At 50.6% G+C, this 21,789-nt stretch overlaps 2 protein-coding genes across 5 annotated transcripts in view; one reads left to right on the top strand and one right to left on the bottom strand.

The window, feature by feature from the left end:
• Positions 1-18,473, bottom strand: part of UBE3B (ubiquitin protein ligase E3B) — a 554,003-nt gene extending 535,530 nt beyond the window's left edge. The window contains exon 1 of one of the 3 annotated variants that reach the window (XM_078667365.1): positions 18,232-18,473. Coding sequence is in view for 1 of the 3 variants with exons in the window: in XM_078667367.1 (XP_078523493.1) it covers positions 18,232-18,234 (3 nt within the window). In the remaining 2 variants the exon portion in view is untranslated. Of the gene's footprint in view, positions 1-17,705; positions 17,725-18,231 lie in introns of those variants that run through there. The other 2 variants (XM_078667367.1, XM_078667366.1) reach the window with 2 other exon arrangements.
• Positions 18,474-18,882: 409 nt separating this feature from the next.
• Positions 18,883-21,789, top strand: part of KCTD10 (potassium channel tetramerization domain containing 10) — a 64,795-nt gene continuing 61,888 nt past the window's right edge. For both annotated transcript variants that reach the window (XM_078667368.1, XM_078667369.1), the window contains exon 1: positions 18,883-19,014. In XM_078667368.1, coding sequence (XP_078523494.1) covers positions 19,012-19,014 — 3 coding nt within the window. In that variant the 5' untranslated portion in view covers positions 18,883-19,011. The remainder of the gene's footprint in view (positions 19,015-21,789) is intronic.

Below are 21,789 nucleotides of genomic sequence, written 5' to 3' on the forward strand. Positions count from 1 at the left end.
GCTTTAAAATAGTTTTTCACAATATAAACGTCAGGCCCACTGCCTTTGTTTAAGTATTCATTATGATTAGCTGATCATACCTATGGCATGACTGGCTTATAATTATAAACATAATAATTGCAATAAAATATAAAGGGGAATACAATCACTCTTTTTCAACGAAATCACACACCTGGTGAACATCTAGACGGAGCCACATTCTCTTCTCGCAATACTAATTGTTAAAGCTCTTTTTAGGTTTTGCCTAGCCAATGCGTACGAAGTACGCATACGCTAGGAAAATCTAATGTTTTTCTCTGTGGGGTCGGGTATCCGCCCCCTCCTCCCATTGGCTAGCTCCATAAATGGAGGCTAGTGGAGGCTAGCCATTGGGAGAAGGCTCTGTCCGTCAATCTCGGACCAGATTCGGGGGCGTTCCCGAGAATTTTTCCCTTTTGGCTACGTCAGCCGAAAGCCTGTTCATGGGAACGCCCCCGAATCTGGCCCGGCATTGAGCCGGCACCCGCCTTCCTGCTCAAGATCGCCGACAAAGAATTTGTTTATATTGTGACGAACAGACAAGTGATGACTCGCTGACAAAGTCACTTTCGTAAAGGTCCGAGCTATCAAAAAGAAACTTTTTTTCAAACAAGAAGCACGCTGATTTTGAAGGCACACATAATCATGAATAACGTGAGTGACACTCGGTCGCCAGTGAAATGGAAAACGGACAGCGCGATTCATGTAGCGTATGAGCGCGACCACCTTTAAGTGGTGCATACAGTCGCACATCGGAACGGGTGAAGTACATAGCAAAGAATAAGTCAGTATAAAGGAATCCAGATGCCCAAGAATGCAAAGAAAGCGCTGTTGGGTGAAAATCGGGACTGGCTGAAGGTGTCACGCACATGACATGAGGTCACGTGGCAGCTGTCAGTAGGTAGACGGATCTACCTGAAGCCCTTCTGCGCCACTGCTTTCCAGGAATAGCAGGAAGAGGGTGCGAACACCAGGGGCCATATTACACACAGTGTGTGTGTGGGGGCGTGCGCGCGTGCCCCCGGGACACTGCTGTATCGCACAAGACATCCCCCGGGGGCAGCGCGTGGACGGATATAGCCTGGGTGCCTTGTTCCTGTGTGTAATCCGGCCCCGGTGAGATCCCACGCTCCCTCGCACCTGCCCAGGGGGTGCTGCCGGCCCTGGGGCTGGTCCAGCCCCATCTGCACTGCTGAGATCTCCCAAGACATGCAGCCACGAGGCACCGCTCCCCGCTGCACCCGCGTGGAAGCGCCGCAGTAATGAAGGCGCCTCTCACGCCCCCTCATTACTCCCGGCGCTCTCAGCCCAAACAGCAAATTAGTGCGAGGGCCTGGAGCCGCCCACCGCGAGAAGAGCGAAAACAGAGGGGGGCTGTGCAAGAGGAACGGGGAGGTGGACATGCCCGGGCTTGGACTCTTCCCACAGGCAGGCAGCGGAAGGATGGAGGGATGGACACGTTTGCTAGGTGGGTTCTTAAAGGGAATTTAGGTGGATTCTCTGCATTGAATGTGGTTTTATGACGATGGCTTGGCTGGGTTCTAGAATTTGACCTTATGATTACTTTGCAGGATATGGTACATGTCCTTAACATGATTTATTAACTAAGTGTCCTGTTTTGCAATGATTTCATATCTGTATATATTTCATTCATATCTGATATGGGTCTGGTGTTGTCCTCTGCTTTGTGTCCATCTCATTGTGTGTCCTTCTAAGGTATTCTGGAATGTGAAGTGTGGTGTCAGGTGTGTCTGTGCCGTTCTGCCCTCCGTTACAATCACCCCCCCCTCGATTTTGTGTCCTTCTGCCCTCCGTCTGCCTAGTGTTTTGTGCCGTTCTGCCAACCCTTAGAATCACCCCCCCCTTGTTTTTGTGTCTGTCTGCCTCGTGATTTGTGCCGTTCTGCCCTCCGTTAGAATCATCCCCCCCTCGTTTTTTGTGTCCCTTCTTCCCTCTGTCTGCCTGGTGTTTTGTGCCGTTCTGCCCTCTGTTACAATCACCCCCCCCTCTTTTTTGTGTCCTTCTGCCCTCTGTCTGCCTCGTGATATGTGCCGTTCTGCCCTCCGTTACAATCACCCCCCTCGTTTTTGTGTCCTTCTTCCCTCTGTCTGCCTGGTGTTTTGTGCTGTTCTGCCCTCTGTTACAATCACCCCCCCCCTCGTTTTTGTGTCCTTCTTCCCTCTGTCTGCCTGGTGTTTTGTGCCGTTCCTCCACCTGAACTGAGCCCTTTAAAATAAGGCCATGCTCCAAAAAGTACAGCAGCCCCCTGCCCTGAACCATAAAAAACTGCCCCCTACCTCCGTGAAGTACTCTGACTCTGCTCCCTACCCTCCCTTGGCGCCTAAAACTGTCCCCTGCCATGCACCCTACAAAGCCTCGACTTAGTAAACAGTCCCTTCTCTGTGTGCTTCGAGGCCGTAAAATGTAAGCCTAGGCACAAATGGATGGTTGGATTTGTAGGGTAAAGTTTTATTTAATGTGATTTTATGTAGCGCGAACTTTACCCGAAGGTGTCGGAGCGCTTTACACAAGAACCAGTTGCCAAACCTAAGGACTTTGATTTACATGCGTTAAGTAAAAGATACAAACAGGAAAACAATTGAAATGTACAAGATGTAGTCACACAAAGAAGAGACTGTTGATTCTCGTTATATTTCTATATACATATAGAAGGGATATGAATAGATGTACTGCAAGAGTCACATAAGAATGTTAGAGTAAAAAGGTCTACTGCATATACTAGTGAATACAGTCATCTCTATAAAAAAAAAAAAAGAGTTATATTTAGAGGGGTCGGAGTGGGACGCAGTGGATAGATGGATGCATGATGGATGGATGGATGCATGATGGATGGATGGATGCATCATGGATGGATGTATGCATGATGCATGGATGTATGGGTGGATGCATGGATGGGTTGTTGGTTGGATGGGTTGGTGGATTGCATAAATTGTTGAGGGATTGGCTGTATATATGCATCTACTGCGCCCTCGGCCTGGTCGCCCCCACGCTCCTTACCTCTCCTGCTGCCTCCTGTGCATCCTGCTGCCTGTCTCCTCTGCCGCCGCCGCCGACCCGCGCCCCAGCCGCCACAGGGCCGCCCGCCCGCCCAGCCTGCCTGCTCCCGTTTTCCCGCCGCTGCCTGCCTGCGGGCCCGCCCCCTCGCCGGCCGATTGGTCAGCAGCTCCTGCCTCCCAGCTGACCCTCCCTCCCGGCTCCCTTCTTATGATGCCCCCAGAGCGACCACGCAGCGGACGCGCACAGCGGGAGCACCGATTGAGCGTCGAAGGTGCGCCAAAGGTAAGCCCGTCTGCGCCCGTACGCGCCTGGACCGCGCCCAGTGCCAGGACCCCTGGCCCCCACCGACGGAAGCCGACCAGACGGACCTACGACGCCACCGAACTCATCGCACTCAACACCGGCCGAACCCCAGGCTGCTACCGAGCCACACCGAGACGCACCCACGGACCCTTCAGCTGCCACTCCTGCAAGTTCACCTGCAACAGGACCCACGCCACACCAGCACCCACCAAGCCGAACTCCTGCAGCACCCACCTGAACTGCATCCTGCTCAACACCCGCTCCGTCCACAGACACGCCGTCGAGCTCTGGAACCTGCTCGACACCACAGTCCCAGCCGTCGCCTTCCTCACGGAAACCTGGATGAACGCCTCCTCAGCGCCCGACATTGCCATCGCCATCCCGGACGACTACAAGATCATCCGGAGGGACTGCGTCAACCAGACAGGAGGAGGCATCGCCATCATCCACAGGAACGCCATCCGCATCACGACCGACACCGACGATACCCTCGCACCCGCCGAACACCTGCACTTCCAGATCCACGTCAACCCCAAGACCACCCTCAGAGGCACCCTCTACAGACCCCCGGGACCACGCACGCAATTCAGCGAAGACATCGCCGACTTCATCAGCCCGCACGCCCTCCTCTCTGCCGACTACATCCTCCTCGGGGACCTCAACTTCCACCTGGAGAACAACAACGACCGCAACACCACCACCCTGCTGGACAACCTCTCCAACCTCGGACTCAAGCAACTGGTGACCACCCCCACCCACTACGCCGGACACACACTCGACCCGGTCTTCTCTTCCAGCAAGGACATCGCCTTCAGCCACGCCACGGGACTCCACTGGACGGACCACAGCTGCGTCCACTTCAGCTTCAGAAGGACCACGTTCCACCATCACCAGCAACAGGTTCCCCGCAGAAGCTGGAACAAGATCACCGCAGACCAGCTCGCCGCTTCCCTGAACAAGAACCCTCCCACCAGCACAACGAACCCCAGCCAAGCGGCCACCAACCTCACGAAATGGATCAGCGACTGCGCAGACGACCTCGCCCCTCTGAAGACCCCGCCGAGCCGACCCGGCAGCAAGAAAGCAGCATGGTTTAACGATGAACTCAAGAGCTCCAAGAAGAACTGCAGAGCACTCGAGAAAACCTGGCGCAGAGACCCAACACCGGACAACATGACTGCCCTCAAGTTCGCCACCCGTAAACACCACCAGCTGATCCACACCACCAAGAAAACCGCATTCAAGGAACGACTGGACAACAACGCACACAACAGCAAGGAACTCTTCAACATCGTGAAAGAGCTCTCCAACCCCAACGCCGGAAACAACGACATCACCCCTTCGCAAGACCTCTGCAACTCCCTCGCCTCCTACTTCCACAACAAGATCGCGGACAAACACAACAGCTTCAGCACTCAACCGACGCACGCCACAACCGAACCACCGCCCCCCACCACCACCCTCCGCGCCTGGACCACGATCAGCACCGAAGACACCATCCACACGATGAACTCCATCCACTCCGGATCTCCGACAGACCCCTGCCCTCACCACGTCTTCAACAAGGCCGACGCTGTCATCGCACCCCACCTGCGGGACATCATCAACACCTCCTTCGACACCGCGACCTTCCCGGAGAGCTGGAAGCACGCCGAACTCAGCGCCCTACTTAAGAAGCCATCAGCCGACCCCACCGACCTCAAGAACTACCGCCCCATCTCGCTGCTCCCGTTTCCGGCAAAAGTCATTGAGAAGACCGTCAACAAGCAACTGGCCGCCTTCCTCGAGACGAACGGCTCCCTCGACCTCTCGCAGTCTGGCTTCCGGGCCAACCACAGCACCGAGACCGCCCTGATCGCAGCTACCGATGACATCCGAGCCCTGCTCGACAACGGAGAAACAGCGGCCCTCATCCTCCTGGACCTATCCGCTGCCTTCGACACTGTCTGCCACCGTACCCTAGTACAGCGCCTCAGCAACGTCGGAATCCAGGAGAAGGCACTGGAGTGGATCATCTCCTTCCTCGCCGGAAGGACACAGAGAGTCCGCCTCCCCCCGTTCAGATCGGAGGCCACCAAAGTCATCTGCGGCGTCCCTCAAGGCTCCTCGCTCAGCCCAACACTCTTCAACGTCTACATGAGCCCCCTCGCAGCCATCGCACGCCAGCACAACCTCAACATCATCTCCTACGCCGACGACACCCAGCTGATCCTCTCCCTCACCAACGACCCCGTCACCACCAGAGCCAACCTTCACGAAGGGATGACAGACGTTGCCAAGTGGATGATGAACAGTTGCCTGAAACTGAACTCGGACAAGACGGAAGTCCTCATCCTTGGATCTTCACCCTCCGCCTGGGACGACTCCTGGTGGCCCCCCGCCCTGGGCAGCGCACCCAAACCCACAGACCACGCACGCAACCTTGGCTTCATCCTGGACTCCTCCCTCTCCATGACCAGACAAGTCAACGCCGTCTCCTCGTCATGCTTCAACATCCTGCGCATTGTTAAAAGTTAGGCTGCAAACGTCAACATTATCGGCGCCATCTTGCTCTCCTTGAACCCATTCATGCACGTAAGCGGCAGCCATTTTGAACACCATGGCCTCCCTGCCCCTCGCTGATAGCCAGCGCGTCTCTCTCTCTCCCTCTACCTCGCAGGCATCACCTCCCCCCCCCCGCGCTGACAACCCCCCCCCCGCTCTCACATGCCCGGAGTCATAAACCCCTCTTCAGCGCAGCTCTGCCTCAGAACCCCATCCTGTTCCCAGCGCGACACCTCCCTTTCATGATCCCAGGCCCTTTGGTACAAACCCCCTTTCCTGTGTGCCCGTTTGTCTTCCTCGTTCCCAGGCCGCCACCTAGCTCTGCGGATACTGTTTATTGCCCCCCCCCCCCCGTACAGTAGGAAGCTTCCCTCATCAAAGGACCCTCGAGTTGATCAAAGCCCCCACCCTATGAGATCCGATCAACCCCCCCACATCCCGTGAATCGGCGGGATGTCCAGCTGCGCGATAATCATCACCTGTTGTGACCGGGGTGGGGACTTCAACTGTAAATGTGTGTGGGAACGGGCCTGAAGGGGAGATTCAGAGGATGTCCTTTCATACTTCAAAGCATTACAAGAATGTGTTACCTGCAATAAAGATCATGAAAATGTGTATAAGAGGCCAGGCCTCAGAGATGCGGTTAGAGCACCTCGTGACAATACTGGCTGTCCGAACTGATGTGTTCTCCTCCGGAGAGAATAAAACCCTTGTTTCCTGCCTTCCAGTCTCCAGCGCCTGCCTCTTCATTGATTTATATCTTGTGGGTTTAAGAGGCGACACCGCCGGGCAATACTTAGGGTCTTTTATTCTGGTTGGTAGCCTGACCTTTTTACAATTGGCGTCCCAAATGTGGGGCCCATCAGTGACTCGTGGATCCAGTGGGAGAGGTCCTGACGACAGAGTGAATGACTGCAACGATCGGGAGTGCACCTGTCCGATAGACCCTCGTCTGACAGCCGATCATCCGAACTTCACTGGTTCCGAACAGACCTCTCTCGAGTGATCTACGGTCCTGACTGGGAACCATCACGAGTGCCGCAGGATTACGAAGAAAAGAGGACGATCGGGCGCTGGATTCGGAAGACAAGAAACTGTCCATGCAGTCCGGGTAAGGTCGTGTAAACACGACGAATTGCGAAATGATTATTTGAATTGTTTAGAAAATACTAGTATTACTCTTTGTTAATTTATTTGGAGATCCACTGTCTGCAAACGGAGAAACAACAGGCTCTCTCTTTGCAAGCAGTGGAGGATAGGTAATGCAACCGTCGCGCCTATCTTTCTCCCCCACTGATTAATTATTGAAACTGAACTATTGTTCGCAGACTGTTTTCTGGAGATTCTCTGTCTGCAAACAGGAAAGAGCCCCCCCTTTTTTTACAGATAGTGAAAGGGTAGGTAACGCAGACCTTTGCGGGCCTACTTATTCTCCCCACTGAATTGTTTTGACCGAACACTGACTAGTTGATATTGGTTCATGAGGTATTCACTGCCTGCAAACAACGTAGAATAGGAATATTCTGTCTAGTCTTTGCACGCAGTGATAAGATAGGCAGTGCTGACTTTTTGTCCCCATTGTGCTCCGTCATGTCTGTCTTCTCCCCACTGATTGGTAGCCTGTTTAGCCCGGACCGCTTATTAGAGGTGAACCATCCGGCTCCACTGGAAGGCACCCCTAATAAGGACATGTTCATGAAGCATGGATTGATCGCTATAGCCTATAACAAACTGTGGCATAAATATACGAAAAAGGATCGAGAAAGTCAGTGGCCACTGATAGGATCCTTCGATGATGACAAAATAAATGCGCTAGAAACAGCCCTTGGTAAAAACAAGACAACGCCCACTATGCTTGATAGTTTCGGCATGTGGCGCAAAGAAACTGAACAACGTAAAAAGAAAACTGAGAGTAGGTTGGGAAAAGAGCTGCGAAAAGCAGCCCACCTAGCTGCTCAGAAACTAGAAGGAGAGATAAAGGAAAGAGAGAAAGCCAAACAGAAACTAGAAATGGAAACATCAAGTCAGTGTCCGGTTAGAACGTGCTCCATGCTCTACCCCGATTTACCCTCGAGACAACGAGCCAACGATGATCTGCTGTTAGGTCCTCCGACCATCTACATGCCCCCTCCATATGCCCCTTCCCAACCCTTAGTACAGCACCCACCACCCCCAGGTACAAACGAAGGTAGCGCCACAGCTTCGGCCCCCATGGCCTCTGTGCCGGCCGAACCCCTTGTAGTAAATACTACACAAACGACAACGTCAGGCGACCCCGAGACCCGAAGGGCTGGTTCTGCAAGAACAAACAGACTAAGCAAAGATGAGCGAACAGGGATCGACAAGATAGCAAGGACACTGGTAGAAAGGAAGGAAGATGAAGAGTACATCACGGATATGTTTAACTCGTATACCGGGAGTCACAGACGACATTTTTCCGTACGACTGTGTTACCATGTCTTGAACGCATACGAGGACCGATATCGAGACAAAGGTCCCGAGAGCCTAACGACTCTGTACCGGAAGGTCGATATCGGGGATGAGGGCGAGTGTGATGTGACGGACCTCCTTACGCGTACGCTTCAGGTTTTCCGCCACCTCACTGAACGAGAATCGGGAACTAAACCCACGACCTCCGTAGCGACCGAGCCACAAACTGAGCAATCTAACACCATGATGCCGATACGAGAGGCTGCCCCTTACTGGGTTCCTCCACGAGGTGCAGGGACTAACGATGATGCAAACCACCCAGATGCACAGGGAAGGGTAGTGTACAACTGGGTCTACCAGCCATGGGACCGGCAAGAGATTCTGACATTCCGGAAATCTCTGCCTGACCTACGTAAAAACCCCACGGCCTTCTACACTGAATTGGGTACAGCCCTAGGTTCAACGATCATGACCCTGGCTGACATAGACTTGTTTTTCGGGTTATGTCTACCAGCTGATGTGTGGAAGCAAATCCGGAAAGTCGACCACCTTGAGCTGTTTGGACATACCTGGTCACAACTCGATAACATCGATAAACAACGAGGACCTGGACAAAAGCCTTTGAAATCCATTCTAGACCTTCCAGATAAAATCGTACAGAAATTAAAAACCCTGATCCCAGAAAAGAAAGTGGACTGGTCGATAGTAACGGCCTGTCGCCAGAAACCCCAGGAGGATGTATCGGAATACTTCTCCCGGTTTGAAACGGTGTTCTCCGATTACAGCGGCCAGGACATGACCACTGCAACCGGACACCATCTGTTTGTCCAGAATTATGTTAAGGGTCTGTCATCGGAGGTCTCCCAGAAACTGCAGGCTAGCGAGAGTAGTTGGGCAGCCTCCAAACCTACGGCTATCCTCCAGATGGCCCAATATTATGAACATCAGAAAAATGAAAACGATAGGGCAACAGAGAAAAAGAAGAAGGACTTGAAAGAGAGGGTGATGATGGCCCAACTGCAAGGGGTGACTATAGGGCGAGACCAATACCGGGGAAACTATCAGACAAACGCCCCTAAGGCTGCATTTCCCCAGGACCGCACTTTGACTCCCCACAGTGGACGTACAGACCTTAGAGAGGACCAGTGTGCTTTCTGCAAAGGAACTGGCCATTGGAAATCCCAGTGCCCAGTTCTTCTGGAAATAATCAGGAACAAAGACCCCAAGGACATAGCAAGTGGACCGAGAAAAAGGGACAAACAGCGAGGGCCCCCGAATGACACGACTAACGACAGATCAGGCAGACCAAATACATTTGATCGACCCAGACAGAACCAATACCAGCAATCTGACTACGATGACGCCCACAACTTTGCATAGGACTGCCAAGGGCAAGGGAGGGATCCAGTCGAGCTCTATGTTGACCAGCAAGGCCCTTACGTCACTGCTAAGGTCCTAGGTACAAAATCTCCATTTCTGGTAGACACTGGCGCAACACGTAGTGCGTTATCTAAACGACTGATTCCGGGGGCACCCTTGTCTGGCTCACTTATAACATCGACGGGTTTCGATGGAACGCCCTCCACTAACCCTTTATCCGCCCGATCCTCTTTGACGTGGAAAACAACACCACTGACACCACGTTTTTACTTTCCTCCAATAGCCCCGACGCCATTATGGGACTTGACTTATTGAAACACTTCCGAGCGACGATCAGATGTTCTCAAGACGGAGTTCGAGTTTTCCTTTACGACAACCCCGTTCTGCTTAGACATTGCCCTCCCCGACGCATGTTTTCCATCACCGACGTTGACACATCCCTGCTTGACACTCTGCCTCCGTATCTGTGGGCCAAGGCGGATTCGGACGTAGGGCGCATGTTGATTGACCCAGTGCACATTACTGTCCGACCAGACGCAACACTCCCAAAACTTCCACAATATCGGATATCGCCCGAGGGCGAGAAGGCATTGGTAAAGATTATTCAGTCACTAATAGACGCAGGAGTGGTAGAGGAAGTAGTTAGCAACGTTTGCAACAGCCCTATCTTGCCCATCATCAAGAAACAGGGAGAGGGAGATGAGAAAGCATACCGTTTTATCATTGACCTTCGAGAGATCAACAAAGTGGTGGTACCCCAGTACCCTGTGGTCTCAGACATCACCACCATCCTGACTTTGATTCCTTCTACAGCCACCACCTTCACTGTCATTGACCTCAAAAACGCATTCTTTTCCATCCCCATCCACCCAGACAGCCGATATCTCTTTGGCTTCACCCTAAAAGCCCGCTCATATAGGTTCTGTCGAGCACCCCAGGGCTACACAGAAAGCCCTAGCATCTACAGCCAGGCCCTCAAGAGACAACTGGATCAAGTCCAGTTACCCGATGGAGTGGTGTTAGTGCAAAATGTCGATGACATCCTCTTGGCAGCCGACACCACTCCATTAGCAGTTACAGCCACCATTCAACTCCTGCGCTTCCTTGCGGAAAATGGCCACAAGGTCTCCAAGAAGAAGTTGCAATTCTGCCAACCCCAGGTCACTTACCTCGGCCACCTTTTGTCCAAAGAGGGAAGGAAACTCACTCCTGATCGAATCCAAACCATTCTCGAAACTCCTGTCCCTAAGACCCAGAAACAGGTTCGCTCCCTACTAGGCCTCACCTCCTTCTGCCGACAGTGGTTACCGAACTTTAGCCTCGTTGTGAAACCGCTGCTTTCTCTGCTAGGTAAAGACGTCCCCTTCCCACTCCCTTGGACCCCTGAGTGTCAAACCTCCTTCACGGAACTACGAGATGCCCTTTGTTCGGCCCCTGTCCTAGGTACCCCCGATTACAAAAAGCCCTTCTCCCTTTACACTCACGAAAGGGAGGGGTGCGCTTTATCTGTCCTGACCCAGGCCATTGGCCCAAAGCAACGACCGTGCGCTTACTTCTCTGCCACTCTTGACCCTGTAGCCAGAGCCTTGCCTGCCTGCCTTCGAGCTGTAGCTGCTGCTGCAATCTCTATCCGACAGAGTGAGGGGATCGTACTCTCGAATTCCCTCACGGTACTGGTACCCCATGCAGTTGACACCCTCCTGAACCAAACCAAGACGCAACCAGAGTGCACGACTGACTGGATACGAACTGACTTTGCTTGCACCCCATATCACCCTGAAAAGATGCACCACACTGAACCCGGCAACTCTGTTACCCTTGCCAGAGAACGATCCCAATGTGCACCCTGTACATGACTGCGTGACTCTTACGGACGAACAGACTAGAAGTAGGGTTGACCTCAGAGACACGGCTTTCCCTGACCCTGACGGGGAGCTGTGGGTGGACGGTTCTTGCATCAAACTCCCCGATGGCACCACTTCCGCTGCCTATGCGGTCACCACGGCTCGAACCGTAGTCGAGACAGCCCGCATCGCGCAACGATCTGCCCAGGCAGCAGAACTGATCGCCCTGACACGAGCCTGCATTCTGGCAGCAGGGACCACAGCGAACATTTACACCGACAGCCAGTATGCCTTCGGGGTGGTTCACCATTTTGGGCTCCTTTGGAGGGAAAGGGGATTCTTGACCTCACACGGCACCCCCATTTTGCACGGGGATCTAGTCTCCGCCTTGATCGAAGCTGTCCTTCTCCCCAAAAAGCTTGCAGTCGTCAAATGCCAGGCACACAAAAAGGTGACAGGCATCATTGGGCAGGGAAATGCGCTAGCCGACATCACGGCCCGAACGACAGCTGAAAATAGGACGACAACACGTATGTACGTGACCAGGTCACAAGCAGAAAAATGGACTGACGCTAGGGACACTATTAAAGACATTCAAACGGCTAGCACACAACGCGAGCTGATTGAATGGACACGGGTGGGATTAAAAGATGATGAAGGCTGCTGGCGGACAAGAGACACAAACAAATGGTTGCTACCTGACTCGTACCTGATTCCCATACTGGCTATGGCACACTCCCCTGCCCACATAGGATCAGCCCCCATGATTGAACTTGTCTCCAGAGTTTGGCACAATGATAAAATCACAGATTCCGCCAAACGTCTGGTCCAACAATGCTTGATATGCCTGCAACACAACCCCGGGAAAGGAACTGTAGTACCCCGGGGAGGATTTGGGGTCCCAAATCACCCATTTGAAGTCCTGCAGATGGACTACATCCAGCTAGACAGGTGCCAAGGCCTGAAATATGTACTTGTCGTGGTGTGCGCATTTAGCAAATGGGTGGAAGCATATCCAACCCGTGACAACACTGCTATGGCCACTGCAAAAGTACTGTTAAAGGAGTTTTTCCCCCGTTACGGCCTTTGTCGTATTTTATGGAGCGATAATGGCCCCCACTTCATAGCCGAAGTCATCCAGTTCATCTTAAAGGGGTTGGGCATCAAGCAAAAATTTCACGCAGTCTTCCACCCCCAGTCTGCTGGACTTGTTGAGCGACACAATGCCACACTAAAGCTTAAACTGGCCAAGATAGTGGCTACCACGGGTCTGAAATGGCCAGACGCCCTCCCACTAGCATTGCTATCGATGCGTTCCACCCCCACCCGACATCACTTGACACCTTATGAAGTTGTTTTCGGTCGACCCATGAGTGTCTGGTCTGCACCGAAACCAACTTCCATTCATGACGTCCCGGACGTCCTAATGTCTGATTATCTGTATAAATTGACTGAAACTCTGTCTGTCATTCATCAGCAGGTGCAGCAGGCCATCCCCGATGCTTCCAGGGGTCCGGGTCACGCCATCCAACCTGGAGATTTCGTGCTGATCCGGAACTTTCAGCGGTCGAAGAGTTTGGAACCCCGGTGGACGGGCCCCTGGCAAGTGTTGATCACCACCCGGACGGCTCTTCGTGTGGAGGGGAAACGGCACTGGCTGCACGCACACCACTGTAAGAAGGTCTCCTCGACCCTGGCCACGACGGAAAACATCGACAACCAAGAAGAGCTCCTGAACAAAGACCGACCGTCGCTAACCTGCTATCCCGATACCGAAACACTTGAACTTTCAAAATTCTCTGATCCCACTGTGCCATCCAGAGAAGGGTATTTCCTGCGTCGAAAGGAGGGAGCTTCGGCTAAGCAGACCACGAACTAAGTTAAATCTCAGAACGGTGACCCAAAGCAACCAAGGGTTACCTGGAGAGAAGCTAAACTAAGTCTGTGGTTCTGCCCACTACCGAGCACCTTGAAAACGAAGATGATGGAAGCGCCAGATAAGAAGATGATGGAAGCGCCAAATAAGAAGATGATGGAGGCAACAGGAAATACCCACTACAGAAACCCAAGGACAGACAGACTCCATAGCTCAAAGACAATTGCACTCTTCATCGCAATCCTTTTCTGCTTTCTCCTCATGACCACACTCTGGATTGTGGAAGAAAATGCGCCTGCTCACGAAACATTCCTGACCACTGCTCAGCCTACCACCATGAAGGAACATTATCTGATTTCGCTCTCTCCTCAACTCAGAGAGAGGCGAAAGGAGTTTTGGAATAACTCTTTCGTACAGCTCCTTCACCAGCACAATCTCGCCACCAATGCCACCAACTGTTGGATCTGTGGGCTGCTACCCCACGCCACTGGACACTCGATACCATTCATCCCCTCCCCCTTCTCAGTTCATGGCTCCTGCCTTGCTTGGCTGATCCTCCTGCAAGAAAGCTATAGGGACAATGCCACCTCCAGCAAAACCGTAACGCATTTCTTCCACGGGGTCTGGCGGAACAAAACAAAGGCACACTTCTGCCCGCAGACCTCTAACGACTCGATCCACATGGACATCCCTGCTAAAGAACGAATTGAAATGCAGGTGTTCAACAATCCAACCAGACCCACCTTCTCCTACCTGCGGAAACGAACGGCTGCCACTCTGACTGTGGCCCTGTCAGTCATCAACGTCACAGGCCACATGTGCATAGAAGGACATGGGACACAGCTGGTGGGCCGCAGTACTTGCCGGTTTACCAGAACTTTGGACTCCACGGATCCACCTTCCTTTGTGTCGTCCCCAAACATGTATTTCGTCTGCGGCACAAAGGCCTACACCTGGCTCCCCAAAGGCTGGGGGGGCACTTGTTTCATCTCCTTCATCCTCCCTCCGACTTATGTGGCCCCAGCGAATCATCATAGACATAAACGAGCCAAGGACATTGAGCAAGCCGACTCAACAGGAGCGCAGTTCCTCGATGCTATGAAGGGACTTGTTCCTCTCTGGGGCCCGATGGCAAACAGCCGTGCCATCCGACATCTGACTCAGGCAGTTGAGACAACGATGAACATCACAGCTGGTATCTTTGCTAACAACACCGCCGAACTCCAAGCGGTCCGCCTGGTGGCCCTCCAGAACCGCCTTGTCCTAGATGTGGTTCTTGCGGACCGTGGTGGAGCATGCCGCATTATTGGGTCCAGCTGCTGTACATACATACCGGACAACTCGCCCTCAGTGTACAAAGCCATCGAACATCTTCACAGACTCTCTTCAGAAATCCACCAGGACCAGGAAGAATGGTCGCTTGGTGGTTGGTTCTGGAACACTGTTAAGACCTGGGGCTGGAGACTGTTCACCATTATCCTGATTCCTGTAGTTGTAATATGCGGTCTATGCTTAGGAATCCAATGTCTGCCACCCCTGTGTTCATTATGTGCAAACTGTATTTGCCCTAAGACTGTGGACTTTGGAAACGAACGCATGGGAGCATTATATGATGTCGAGGTTAGGAATTTGATGAAGATTGATATTGAATAGGCAAGTTGGCTAGATATGTTGAAAAGGGAGGACTGTTAAAAGTTAGGCTGCAAACGTCAACATTATCGGCGCCATCTTGCTCTCCTTGAACCCATTCGTGCACGTAAGCGGCAGCCATTTTGAGCACCATGGCCTCCCTGCCCCTCGCTGATAGCCAGCGCGTCTCTCTCTCTCCCTCTACCTCGCAGGCATCCCCCCCCCGCGCGCTGACAACCCCCCCCCCCCGCTCTCACATGCCCTGAGTCATAAACCCCTCTTCAGCGCAGCTCTGCCTCAGAACCCCATCCTGTTCCCAGCGCGACACCTCCCTTTCATGATCCCAGGCCCTTTGGTACAAACCCCCTTTCCTGTGTGCCAGTTTGTCTTCCTCGTTCCCAGGCCGCCACCTAGCTCTGCGGATACTGTTTATTGCCCCCCCCCCCCGTACAGTAGGAAGCTTCCCTCATCAAAGGACCCTCGAGTTGATCAAAGCCCCCACCCTATGAGATCCGATCAACCCCCCCACATCCCGTGAATCGGCGGGATGTCCAGCTGCGCGATAATCATCACCTGTTGTGACCGGGGTGGGGACTTCAACTGTAAATGTGTGTGGGAACGGGCCTGAAGGGGAGATTCAGAGGATGTCCTTTCATACTTCAAAGCATTACAAGAATGTGTTACCTGCAATAAAGATCATGAAAATGTGTATAAGAGGCCAGGCCTCAGAGATGCGGTTAGAGCACCTCGTGACGATACTGGCTGTCCGAACTGATGTGTTCTCCTCCGGAGAGAATAAAACCCTTGTTTCCTGCCTTCCAGTCTCCAGCACCTGCCTCTTCATTGATTTATATCTTGTGGGTTTAAGAGGCGACACCGCCGGGCAATACTTAGGGTCTTTTATTCTGGTTGGTAGCCTGACCTTTTTACAGCATGCTACGTAAGATCTTCCTATGGATCCCCACCGAGACCAGGAAGACGGTCACCCAGGCCCTCGTCACCAGCCGTCTGGACTACGGCAACTCCCTCTACGCCGGAACCACCGCCAAACTCCAGAAGAGACTCCAGGGGATCCAGAACACCTCAGCACGACTCATCCTGGACATCCCCCGACGCAGCCACATCTCCGGACACCTGAGAGACCTGCACTGGCTCCCGGTCAACAAGAGAATCACCTTCCGGCTCCTCACCCACGCACACAAAGCCCTACACAACCAAGGCCCAGGATACCTCAACAGCCGCCTCAACTTCTGCGTTCCCAAACGCCAGCTTCGATCGACCAACCACGCCCTCGCCGCCGTCCCCCGCATCCGAACCACCACAGGAGGAAGGTCCTTCTCCCACCTGGCCGCCAAGACTTGGAACTCCCTTCCGACCCACCTCCGCCTGACCCAGGACCACCTCCCCCCAGCGCCTTGAGACACTCTGGGTGAGTAGCGTGCTTTATAAATGCTTTGATTGATTGATTGATCCATCCACCCATCCATGCATCTATCCATACACCCATCCATGCATGCACCCATCCATGCATCCACCAACTCATCCATGCAAGCATTACAACAAGAGCCCGCAGCTCTCCTTCGTCTCTCCTAGCCCCCCCTTCCCTGAGCCCGCAGCTCTCCTTCATCTCTCCTCGCCCCCCCTTCCCTGAGCCCGCAGCTCTCCTTCGTCTCTCCTCGCCCCCCCTTCCGTGCACTGCCCTGCTATTGTAAATGACAATGCCATTTATTTGTTAAAAAAAAACATAAATAAAAATAATGTCAAGAGCAATGCCAATAGCTCTAACTTTAACAAAGGCAAAACCATTGCATTGTAAATGCTTGTTCTATTGAGTACATAAGGTCAAGCAACACCTAAAAAGCCCTGCCTAGAGCGCCTCGATTAGTGCAGTAATACATACCAGAAGGAAGATGCATTGGAAGTCTGCGGATAAATTAAACGTTAGCGCACAACAACAAAGTTGTAAGAAAAATATATAGAAAGGTCAATAAATTGGCACGCTAACATAAACGCTGTTGTTTGGTTTATGGGTGCGTAACCGTAACAAACCATATCGGGACAAGCCGGTGTTTACAACCGGACTGTAGCTTGCATCAAGTCAATTAACTCAATATTTACATATTTCTATTCCCAGCATGATAATATTCCATTATCATGTCAGTCGGTTCCTAGTGCCTCCCGAAAGTATCCCTTTCTACAGCTTGCAAACTGACTAGGTGATGCCCCGGACCAGACAATCACAAATCACTAAGCCAGTGCCTAAAGAATACTGCAGTTCAGCAAATACAACAGATGTAGCCCAAAACAAATGCAAGGTCAAGCCTACAAGGAGGAACCGAGCCTGCACAGCCACAAACTAGGTGCATCATGTTAAAGTCTCCGGGAAAACCATCGAGTCATTTACGTCCCCATTCATGTCAGAAGGAGATCTATCACGAACCAGTTGCCTGTAATCAGTTTATGTGTACGGGATGCCATGCTGACTGAATTACACATACGTATGTGCAAGTACTCGTGTAAGAACGTTAATGCGTCTAATGTAATCTCCTAATAATTGGAATGGAAAGCAGGGAATAAAACCACGCACTTACCTCTGTTTTACCTAGAAAGGTGAATACGAACACTTCCATTTAGAGTAAGGTGGCATTCATTGCTCAACTTACCTTTGACAGACCTTGATCAAATTCATTTTTAACAGGAGTATCGTATCGTTATTAACAGCTCAAACCAACAACTTCCCAATAGAACGACTCTCTTTTGGAGGGTTTAGTTACATCTGTCTTCTAATTTGATGCCAAATGGCCTGATTGCGTGCACAACACCGTCAAACACTCTTTAATTGTCAGTAGAACCCTTAGTATTCTGGGACTTGGGAGGCCACCCTTAAAATGGGGAAAATTAAACTACGAGTCCCAGAATGCACGGTGCTTTTGAAAAAGACAGGCAGGAGACTTGCTGGAATTGTCGTACATAAAATAGTATGGGCCAATTGGCAGGACGTGAGTTCACTCTCTAAAATAACCCCACAAAACAGTCAAAGGCTTGGAAACTAAGGCTGATATCAGGAAGCAGGCTCGAAGGGTGGGAGTGAATATGATCAATATACAGGGCGAGTATCTAAAGGAAAGGGCGGGCAGAGGGTAATCTCACCCAGCAAAGAGAGGGAAGAAGACAGGGTGATGATCTTACCATTCAAAGCAGACTGGAAGTCACCGACTGATCTCTTCAGTCGATCTGAAGTGAAATGTGGATGCAGCACCCGTACAAAGTGACAACCAAGAATGCCTCTTTACTCCTTAAGCAGACGACACTTGCTACTGTCTGGATCAGTACTAGTTGCTACCAGGGTTGCAGGGACAGTGCTTGACATCGGATTGTTTTCCTGGGTGCACCAGGAGTGGCGGAAGTACAATGAAAATACTTAGCAGTGAGCTTCAAGCAAGCAGAGGGGCGGAAGTTCGAGCACACAGACCATAGATACGGAAACTAGCGCAGCTCACCAGCTACTGAAGACAGAATGATTTAGTGGCCATGCTAAAATGCAATTTTTCGTTTTCCAAAACCTTCCAAATGTAAAGCAAAATGAAACTTTTTTCAAAATAATTTTTAAATTATAATTTACAAAGTCATTCTCTCTTGAATATTTAACAAAATTAAAATAAGTGAACATACAAAAGTAGTTAAATGTATTTAGAAAACGTAAAATAGAGTCATATTGATACAAACATTAAAAAATCTCCCGTGATATTAAATAGCTATGACTTAAATTAACCGTTAAACTCTTTACTTTCTCTGTGATCAAGCTCCCGCACAACATGGCCGCGTAAGGTCCACTGCTCGTGGCGTCACACGCTAAGTAGGTGGGTCAAAAATGTGTCTCTCTTCTCTGTCTATGGCTCTTCCTCATCCTAGGTTGGAAACAGGGTGTTTCCTCCTCTCCTCTCGGGCGCAGCTTCACCCGGGGCTTTGATGGTAAGAGCTGGGTAATATATGTTGCCTTGGGGAGCCCTGTTGCCCGGGTGGTGGGCTTACGGGCTAGGGGGAGAAAGGTTAGACAAGAGGCGCCCCTCGCTGCAACCGAACTTCCCCCATCCCTGTGGTGCGATCCTGTAGTGTACCTTGGGCAATGAGTGTTGGCACCTCGATCTAGCCCCTACGTACTCAGGTAACTGGGTACAAAAGTTTCGGCGGCTACATACAAAGGCCACTGGAAGTTTGTAGGAGGCTGTGTACGATGTAAGTAGACAATCCTGCTCATACACGGCCGACGTCTGCAGCTATTATTTATCTCTCATGTCTAGGGGAGTGTCGTTCAGTTGCTCGAGCACGTAAGTAGTTAGATAATTGTTTACCTCCCATCACTTATGACCGGCAGATATAGCACCATACTCCCCAACTATGCGGGATCAGCTTTGATGTCGTGTGGTGTAATCCCACCTTTCATTTTATTCCCTTCTGTTGTGAAGTGAGGTAATATCACAAATCGTTACGTGATATCAGGTGGGGTAGTTCTATAGTCTAACATTTTTTTTATCTCTAATGACAGTCGTAGCATCCTAAAATCTATCTATCTTTTATTAAAACGAAAGATGTTTTTTAGTATAATCATTGAATTGCAGGAAAGCTACCGCGATGTGTTTCTCTTATCACTTAAGGCAGATAGGATTGGCTTGTTTTCTCCCCATCGCCTCTGGTGGTAGGTAGATAGCTCGATGCTGATTGCAGATAGGATTTCTTTATGTTCTGTTGCATCTTCTTTCAAGGTAATTAGGTTGACCCTGCATTCTGAAGTATTCACTTTGATGGGTGGGGGCTACTTTGCTCCGCTATGGGGTAATAAAGGTCTACATTATTGCAGCTTCTCCTAGTATGACGTTAGGGTAGCCCTACATTCGGTGGTATAACTTTTCATAAAAGGTAGCAATGTGTTATTTTGTCTCTTATCCTGGCAGATTGGAGGTGCGGCATCAATTTCAGTGGATGGTAAGCTGGTTCTTTGGTCTACATTCTTGTCTCCATTTGAAGCTGAGATAGTCCTTTCAACTGCTTGTACGCTGGTTGCTACCGGGATCACACTTTGTTTTGCTCTGTGTTGAAAAGTCTGATGGTGTATGCTCTATAGATATGCTAGATCATTTTTTGTTCTTTACAATATAGGAGAATCACAGGGTAACATGCCCCTCTCCGTCTACCATCTGAACATACCCAGTGACGTACAATGTTTCTACTTGCCATCATATAAGTCTTTTTACACGCACAATAGTTGTAATGTTTGTAGTAGCATTTCAGTGGTAGAACCCGTTTGATTGGGACTGGAATGGCTGTTTACTGTCTGACCAAATCGCTTGGATGACAAGAGTACAGTGCGGCCAGGTCTTATGGCTGTTAGCTACTTTAAGGCACAGAGGAGCATGTGTAAAACACACCACCACTGTACGGAACCAGCAGTGGCCGTGTGGGACAAGCCTTGCTGATATAGACTAGCTGGCGTGTCGTATGGTAAAGCTGCACAAGAGAGCTGTGACTTGTTTGCTGTAACGGTTTCACTAATGAAGTAGCCGAATTTAAAACACATCTTAGATCTTTTTGTTATCCCAGACCTATGAGAGTTCAGGATATTGATTCTATATGTAATTGAGCTCTCGGATGATATCCTAGATGAGATGGCTCAAGTTACTTTCTTTTTGTGCACAGGCAAGGGCTTTGATATTTAAATTAAATACCTTAAGTGTTTTGAGTTAAATAAGCATGTTCATATGGTTTAAGTGGTTTTCTGGTAGATGAACATTATAATACAGAATAACCGAAATGATTAAATAATACCTGGAGGTGGGATCTGGTGATGGGGAGGAACAAATGTGTCATTGAAATAGGACGAGCTTGAAGTGCCTTGGTTTATTAATTTCACCATTGATTCTGTCGTAAGACGCTTATATGATGTGTAGTAGATACTTTTCTATTGAAAGTGGAACATTGGCTTTAAAGCAACAAGACATTTGGTTTAATAGAAGAGGGCTACCTCATTAGAGGTAGGCATTATATTAAATACTTATTTGTTTTGAATATCCATTCTATAGTTCATGGGTTATGTCTTATCTATGAAGAAGGGCATTAATCAAAACATTTGTGTTTTTATGCACTTCTAAAAATAGTAGGTGTGACGAATTTTCGATTTCTATTTTTGTTACATGAGAAAGTTGAATACCAAAACAACCCTTGGCAAAGCCAGTAGGTCTGGCTTGTATTTCGGTTCACGATTCAAGTACCAGTGCGATATGAGCTACAATAGCACGAGCTGCAAATATCAGTGGGACATCTGTTTGCACTAATGCACACTTCCAGCACAGGCTGGGCATCGAGCGAAGGCGAGGCATCAATCTGGAGTAGCATGTGCTTCATGCACACAGGGAACACTAAACTGCAGTCGCATCTTCAAGAGTAGGTGTGCCTTTGAGTTTCGGTATTATGCTGTACAAACACATATTGATCTACAGTAGTATGTGCTTTAAGAGCTGGTGAGATGTTGAGCTGCAATATTGTGCCCTGTAATGAAGGGTGGGTGGGTGTGTGTGTTTATTACAAAAAAGGAGTTGAGGAAAAAACAACTAGTAAGGTAGTCCTCAATTCAAAAACTGTCACCTCTGTGTACCCGGCGGGTCACCTCCCGGTACCTGATGAGTGAGTGGACTAATGAAGCAATGGTTTTGTGATCCAAGGTTATGTAAAAGAATCCCTTCTTTTTAGGAT

The sequence above is a fragment of the Lissotriton helveticus genome, chromosome 11 (genome assembly GCF_964261635.1).
Source record: "Lissotriton helveticus chromosome 11, aLisHel1.1, whole genome shotgun sequence".
Taxonomy (NCBI): domain Eukaryota; kingdom Metazoa; phylum Chordata; class Amphibia; order Caudata; family Salamandridae; genus Lissotriton; species Lissotriton helveticus.